Raw genomic sequence first — 8,601 nt, 5'->3', positions numbered from 1 at the left:
TTCTCATTTACCCAAAAATTCTGAGTTTTTCTGAAGTCTTTTAGTTATTTTTCCTTTTTAAATTTGTTAGATATTCAATGGTGAATAAAAGATTAGATATTGGGCCTTCTAGTCTCCAAGGGAATGTCAAGTGTTAATGGAGGCAAATTCAGGATTTGAACGTTGTTGGGTTCAAGTTCCATATTTTAGCACAACATAGGATCCAAGATTTGAACATTATGGAGTTTGAGTTCGATATTTAGCACGTAGATTGTTTTACTGGATGAACTCATACGTAGTTAACACGTAGGACCAACAACCTAGAGAATCATACGTAAGCTTTAGTTAATGCACTTCTAATTAACTTGAGTGCCCATTTTCATATTTACTTACCTTTTCTAGCGTGTATACGTAGATTATACAATTTTGATGAATTTGGTTTATTTTTTAGTTTAAATTGGGGCGACTATTTAGGTTAATTTTTGGTATTTCCTTTACCAGAATGATGTGTGTGAAGTGTGAACTACTTGGTTATATGTGCTCATCTTTGGTATTTCCTTTATCAGGCCCATTTAAACAATACTTTTTTGAAATGAAAATTACGCGGTTAAGCAAATATATTACATTTTCTCTCGCCTCTCTCCTCTCTTCCTCTTTATAACATGTAGCTACGAATCATAATTAACAACTTATAGCTATGAAGCATAATTAAGCTATTTTTAAGTGGCTGTATGTGAAAATTCCCCGTGATTAATTTCGAAACGCAACAGACGATTGATAACAAACACAAACATTTTCTAAATTTTGAGCCAAAAGTGTCCAAGTACAGAGTTGGGCTGCTGGGCTCCTAAAGCGAGATGGGCTGCATGAGGCTGATTTCATAGAGCAATGAATTGCTCCCGCTCTATGCAGCGGAGGGATAATGGGCTGGTCGTTAAAAGCCCAATGAATGCCTATTGTGCTGCTTTAATTAACGTTGAGATGAATATACAGATACATTGAAATAGAGAGAAGTAGAAAGGCAAGCGAGTTAGGACAGAGTCGAGCGACATAGTCTACATATGAATCACACTAAATAAAATGTATACGAGATACTAGATACTTTACAAATTCATTTTGTAATATAAATACACAAGAAGAAAGGCAAGCGAGATAAGAGAAATGTGAGCGAAACAGTCATATACATGCGAATCCATTTAGACACAACGTATCTGAAACAATTTACACCTATAATATTTCATGGAAAATAATTTTTCTATCCGGTAAAGATAAAAAATATATACGTATTGAAAATAATATAAAAATTGTAGTCGTCAAATATAAGTATCTAATCTGGAAGTTGGATACCTTTAGATTCGTTACATAGGTATCTCCCCTCTTGTGACAATATATAACTCTGCAACATAACCTCCTGACAACACTTAATTCTTAATGATTTATGGATCAATATTTATTCAAACAAATTTTATATATATATATAAATATTGTATCTTATGTTATAAAAAAAAAGAAGAAATAATTCAGAGAAAATACAGAGAAATTATGTTGGGGAGTGAGGGGACCGCCAAGTAATAAAAGAGGAATATATATGGTGTCAGATTAGAGCCCCTAGGATTTGCTTCCCACAGAATAGGAAACTGGTAAAATAAAATATCATAAAACAGTTTTGGCAATTTTACAAACACGACAACATGTTCCTGGCTGTATTTTTGCTGTACTTAGTGAATTGATATCGATATTTATTTTGAAGTCTCGATTCATTTAAGTTTATAATGTATAAGACTTATTAAAAAGACAAGTATTTTTTATTAGTATCTTTTCAATTTTTTGAAGGGAGAAGGCATAAATACCCCCTAGACTATGATCGAAATCACAGGGACACACCTTAACTAAATTAAGGTCATATTACCCCCTGAACTCATTTTATATATAATTTTGTGCACCTTTTGGCCTATGTGGCACACTCCGTGACTCCACAGAATTGAGATGCGTGGGAGATACTTCGATGCCACGTAAGCCAAAAAGGTGTACAAAATTACAAAAAAATGAGTTCAAGGGGATAATAGGACCTTAGTTTAGTTAAGGTGTGTCTCTGAGATTTGGGTCATAGTCTAAGGGGTACTTGTACCTTTTCCCTTTTTTGAACTCAAACTCGAGACTTTTCTAGCTAATTAAGAATGGAAAAAGTTTTATTTCATCATCCACCATAACCTTAGATGGGATCATCAAGACTTTCTGCAATCTAGTTCTTTTTTTTTTACAAGAAAGTATTTGGTGTTCAGAATTTATACCGATCATAATTAATTTAAGACTTTGTGTTAGGTGAGTGTAGTAACAAAATATATATATAATACTTCTAGCTACAAGTTTTTCATTCCTAAGGCTCAAATCTGATATTTTCAACCCAACTTTTTTTAATAAAAAAATCCTTTTTTTGTGTGTGGTTTGATTCAAGTTTCTGATCCATTACAACAGTTAACAGCCAGCTACTGATTGTAAGACAGATATGAGTTTTAAACATGTGATCGTGTTGTCATAATATCTGGATTTTTAGTTTAGAGAAAATGATTTTAGTATAAGGTCCTAATTTAATTGTTCAAAATGGATAGGACGTTGGTCCACCTCTTTTTTAAAGAGAAAATTATCATACGCATGTCCTAAAAAAACGCCAAGGTTTGATGTAACTCACTACATATAAACTTTACTATTTTAGTGTAGATATTTATTTTGATTGGACATTTTTTATTTGAAGTATACTATTTCACTATTTGGGAAAATACCTGCATATTACTAGTACTTGTTTTTATTTTTTCGTATTTACTTATTATTACTTCTGAATGATTTAAGCGATAGGTTGTTATGTTCAAATTTATATAACAAAACAAAGAGATAAAATATAATCAATTCATTTAATTTATTTATCTTACTTTTTTTTTTCTTTGTTTCTTTTTTTGAACAATTATTTAATTTAAACTTTTTATATGACATGAAAAATTATTTAAAAAGAGACAGAGGAGACAAAAAAGACACTGTATAATGTAAAGAAACGAGACTTAAGTCGCTGGAAAATTTGCCGTGTGCGGCGTGACCACACTATGAGGTCCGCGTCATGGACATGCCTAGGGCTTTTTGTACTCATTTGAATATGAGTTGTATTTTGATATTAAGTTCGTAAATTATACTTTTTTTTTATTTGAGTGTACGGACTAGTTTTTCTTATGAGGATACTTGTTTCATGATAGATATGTGATAATATTAGCTTTTGATGGAATAGCTAATAGGTGAGCGAGTTTAAATTTGATGAATTAGAGCCTGTCTCTAAAGTTAATTAGTTGGTTTGAAGTTTATTGTTTGATTTTGATAAATGATATGTATACCTTGCATTATGATAAAAAGAATGTGAGTTGTTAGTGGCCTAAGTTTTTATATCAAGTAAGGTGGTGACATTCCTAAGCATAAACATGATCTACAGATATTAGTTTTAATGCTTATTCGAGAATATGCAAGAGTGTACATGTTGTAGTTGAGCAACGACATCGAAGCATTAAGAGATTAGTGACTGAGATTTAAAAGCGGAGGTTATTTGAGGTAACAAAGTTAAGGAAATAAATTACTTGGTTTACTAGAGTTCATTTGAGAGAATAACTCTAGGAAATTATAACACTTTGTCAAAAGATATTTGTGGTAAGAAAAGATTCATGATCGATAGAGATTATTAATTCGGAAGATTATAGCTAACATAGTGAGAAGAAATTCGACAACAGGAGAAATCATAACTCTAGCCCTCTTTAATTTTGAAGTCAATTACCCATTTTCTTATTCCCGTTGATAGTTTTTACTTTTTACTGCTTTATTATTTATAGTTAAGTAGTTTAAAATAAAAATCTTGATCTTTAAAACTAAATAATTGTTCAAACTTATTTTCTTAGTGACATTAAATAGTTATAGTGCACTATGAAATTTGACACCAAACTTAAAAATCGAATTATATTTTCATCGATCATCTATCCTTTTTAGGAGGATTTTTAAACGTGATCACACCTAAAGGACAATGACAACAGGCTCTTTATTAACAAACAAACAAAAAAAATAAGATAGTACTTTCTTTGGGAAATAAGTTGCTCTTTCGATTGCATTTCATTTATATTATTTTGGTTATTGTACAGATACATGCATGAGAGAAAAAAAGAAGATTGGAATGAGCTACAACTTTTCATTAACTTTTCTCTTTTCCATTCTTTGTACATATATTATAACTAGGTTACCATACACACGTAACCCTTCCATTAAAGTTAAAAGTTATAAAAAAAAAAAAAAACTAATTTACTTTTATGAAGATCTTAGTGACAAGCTGGTTCTGAGTCCTCCATTTCAATCCCAACCTCAGCTAGCCTCTTCTCCTTGTACACATATCGTCTCGAGAAAAACAAGAAAACCATCAAATTCAACACACTCAATATTGCTAATAGCCAATAGAAATCATATAACTTTCCTTGGTTCAAATTATCAGCTAACCATGGTTTTTTCCCCGTTACTTTGTGCACAATAGTCACCAAAATTGAACTAAAGAAAAATCCAAGTGAAAGTGTACTCAAAAACAACCCTGTACTCATTGTTTTCATCCCTTTTGGACATTCCCTTAAGAAGAAATCAAGTTGTCCAATATATGTAAATGCTTCACCTGCCCCTACTAGCAAAAATTGTGGCACTAACCAAAAAACACTCAAAGGTATCATAGCATTTGCATCATTAGTCAATCCATGCAAATGTGCCACGTTCAATCTTTTCACCTCGGTTAGAGCGGCCGCAATCATGGCTATAATCGATAGGACTAAGCCTACTGCAATACGTTGCAGTGGGCTTAGCCCTTGAGGGTTGTTGAGGACACGTTTAGCAATTGGTACAACTACACGGTCGTAGAATACACATGTTACGAGGATGCTTCCAACGAAAAAGAGCGTTAACGACGCCGGAGGGATTTCAAATTTTCCGATGTGACGATCCATTGTTGTAGCTTGTGACACGGAAAATGTTGTCATTTGGGCATAGACAGTCCAAAACATAATTGTCGTAGCCCATGTTGGTAACATTCGAACTACTAATTTTACCTCTTCAACATCAGTTAAAGTAGATAAATTCCATTTATTTACCACGGTAAATCCAGCAGATTCAAGGTCATTTACCTTAATAGCAGCCTTGTCCAAGAAACTGTAGAGAATAATAAAAACAAAATTCATGGTCAAAATCTTGGTCCACAATATAATTGTAATTTAATGAGGACATTATTGTTTAAAATAAGAAAAAAAAGGGAGAAAATTAATATTTTTATTATTATTGTAGTCCACTTCTTTTTGTTTAAATAAATATATTATATATATTTATGTTTGTTGCTAGATTTAAAACTTAACAAGTTGTCTTGGTGACAGACTGGCTGAGAGTATCTCGTGATCTTGGTTTTCTTTAGTTCTTAAAGACAAAGTATTCACGGAATCTCTAAATTAAAATAATAAAATATTTCTTTCTATTTCAGATGAGAAAATATTATATTTATGTATAATTTTATCTGACATATGACGTTGTATTTGTACAAGAACCATACTATATTTAAACAGCTTAAGTTTCGAAGTTTATCCATTTGTCTTGATCTACCCTCATCCCTACTGCCCGGAACAATAATAATAATATATTTAGTGTAAATTAAAAAATAAAATAAAGTATACACGAAACTTAAATGAATCTTATGGTAAGGAAAAACTATATAAGAAAAAAAAAGATTTATAGGAAGAAGTTTCAAAATTTGCTTCAAGGATAAATCACTATCAAGGAAAAGTTAGTGATAGAACTGTTCACCTTTTTTTGGTTTTTAATCATTTAAAAGGTGTATGATTACTACCTTTTAATTGAATTGTAAGAAAAAAAATTATATCCTAAAAAGAAAGTAAAAAGGGAGTATATTGGTCATTAAAAGTGCGCTCGTGTTAGTATATAAAGTAATAGTAATTAATACTAACAACCACAAACCTATAGGCAATAAGTGAGGAAGGCTATACTTTAATTTCCACACATATGAAAAAAGAGAAAAAAGTAAGTAATTAGTATACTCCAAATTCCTTGGGGTGGTGGGGATAGGCTACTTTATATTCAATCATATGTTATAAATCAACTTGCAAAAATATTATTAAAATGTTGATTATCTTGCCCATATATGCTAAAACATTTCGACAAAATGAAATTTTTGAGTTGATTTGATTGTAGATATTTTGATTTATTGTTTGATGGTGGTGGTTACCTATCAAAGATTTGGCCTACCATTGGGATAAGCTCAAAGAACTTGAAAAAAAATAAGATAGTTAACTTGCACATAACAAGTTCATTTTTCCAAATTGTTGGCATCTTTTCTTCCTTCATCTAGAGATTTGTCAGGACATTGCACATGGTTTAAACTTTCAAAAGCATCATTTTTCTCTCTAAAAATGTATAGAACTCATCATTTCCTACTTCTCGTTCGATATAAATTTTAGAGCCTAATTAATTTGAATAGGGATCGAACGTATACTGATCACTAAAAATGATATTTTTTAAGGGGAGTTATTATAGTTAGGTGGTTAATTCAAAAAGTAATATGATAACAATAGAAAAAAATATTAAGTTATATATACTGACAATATTATATTCTGTGGAAAAAAAAGACGAAAACTCACCGGTACTCTTTGCTGTGTGGCAACCTTTGTTTAGCTTTTTTATTTCCATCACCAGGAATATCATCAATATTGAAAAGAAGTGAAGGATCAGAAGGCAATTCCAAATGTTTTTTCCTCAAAGCAGCCACAAAAACCGAAGCAATTTGTGTCAATGGACTCCCCACAAGTTTCTTAAACCGATATTTTCTAGTTCCCGATAGAAAAATCACCAAACCGATAACGATAGCACATGCACAAATTCCATAACCCCATTCTCTTCCCAAATTATCTTGAATATACACTAATATTGTCACTGCACCTAGTGATCCCACGTTGATAAAGAAAAAGAACCAATTGAAGAATTTTATCATTTGCCCTCTTTCTTTTTTGTCCGTTTCATCAAATTGATCCGACCCGAACCCGGACACGCTGGATTTTAACCCCCCGGTCCCGAGTGCGGTCATGTATAGGGCGATGTATAGGACCATGAGTTGCTTGCCACTTGCGGGGATGCATGCTGAACTACCCTGCTCACACTTTGGTGGTCGGAGGCTTGGGATTATAGTCGAGATGGTTAAGATAGTAACACCCTATAAAGAAATAAACACACGAAAAAGTCAGAAGATTCAATAATTGAAAATAAAAGAAAAAATTAAAACCCCTTGTGCCCCCAACCTCCTATTAAGCTACCATATTAGATTCTCATGAAAAATTATATATTATTGTAAGTTAACTATGCAATATATGTATTTTTTTTAATACTTGAACTCTTTTTGAAGAAAGAGAAATGAAAAAGAATCTCTTTTTTTTTTTCTTTTTGAAAGATTCAACTAGGGGAGTTAATATATATGTTTTTCTTCCTCCCTCTCTTCTTTCTTCTCTCTTTCCACTTTCTTATTTCATAATCAACCATATTCAACATCCATACTTGCTCCATTTCATTCTTTATAAAATAAGTTAATTTAAACCAAGTGTCACTAAATTTTTCCTCATCTTAATTCCCTTTTTCATTCGATTTTCCTCTTCACAACATCTACAATATGCAATCTAAACTTCATAGTTTATTTATTGATTCTTTAATTTCTTCATTGTTGTCATTCCTACTCTTTCCATTCTCCTCATCACAAATTCTTAAAAAAGATTATAAATTTCCATGCATCAATCTCACGTAAGAAGAAAATAAAAAGGTTGATTTGATGATGACCAAGTTAAGTCCAATTCCAACATGATGGCACTTAAAAAGTAAATAAAGTCACTTCATAAAAAGAAAGATTTTTCTATTTATTTATTTAAGTTATCAACCAATCAAGATTCAAGAAAATAAATAGCACCTACCATAGCTTGAATAGTAGTAAAGATACCAATTGTAAGGTACCTGATTAGAAAAAAATAACAAAAAATATGTTAGCTAGTCATGACATAATTATTATATGAACATATATATTATAAATTTTAATTATAGAAATTTACGAACCGTCCAAGAAAAGTGTCGGCTACAAATCCACCAAGTAAAGTTAACATAAATGAAGTCCCAAGAAAATTTGTAACGTTGTTGGCTGAGTTCGCATTTCCTAAATGCATTGTTCCAGTCAAATATGTCACAAGGTTTACCGCTATACCTAGTGTTGTTAGCCTCTCCACTGCCTCAATCCCTACATAATCGTCAGAATCAAGAGTCAGTCGATATCAAATAAATGATTATAATAAGTTTAGTTGAACTGACAGAACACGTTAGTTACCTAATATCATGGCGGCGCTAGACCAACCGCCGGAGGAGGAACGAAGAGCTGGTCGACCTTTGTAATCCCAGGCATCTGGGAGAGTTTTTGTGTCATGTTGTGTCTCAGGAAGTGACATTTTTTTTTTTGTATGTCAAAAGGTTTAAAGAAATTGGAGATATTAAGATTACAAGAGATAGATAGAAAGGTATCCAAGACTATGG

General features: G+C 31.8%; 1 protein-coding gene across 1 annotated transcript; it reads right to left on the bottom strand.

The window, feature by feature from the left end:
* Positions 1–4,168: 4,168 nt before the first annotated feature.
* LOC125826472 (protein NRT1/ PTR FAMILY 6.3-like) lies at positions 4,169–8,601 on the bottom strand. Its single transcript, XM_049505810.1, has 5 exons — positions 8,399–8,601; positions 8,134–8,311; positions 7,995–8,034; positions 6,681–7,249; positions 4,169–5,187 (listed from the first exon to the last, which is right to left on the bottom strand). The coding sequence occupies exons 1-5, from the start codon at positions 8,514–8,516 to the stop codon at positions 4,320–4,322; spliced, it is 1,773 nt and encodes a 590-aa protein (XP_049361767.1). The 5' UTR covers positions 8,517–8,601; the 3' UTR covers positions 4,169–4,319.

The sequence above is a fragment of the Solanum verrucosum genome, unplaced genomic scaffold (genome assembly GCF_900185275.1).
Source record: "Solanum verrucosum unplaced genomic scaffold, falcon-dt-bn FXZP01000060.1, whole genome shotgun sequence".
In the NCBI taxonomy this organism is placed as follows: domain Eukaryota; kingdom Viridiplantae; phylum Streptophyta; class Magnoliopsida; order Solanales; family Solanaceae; genus Solanum; species Solanum verrucosum.
This window is presented reverse-complemented; position numbering and strand designations above follow the sequence as displayed.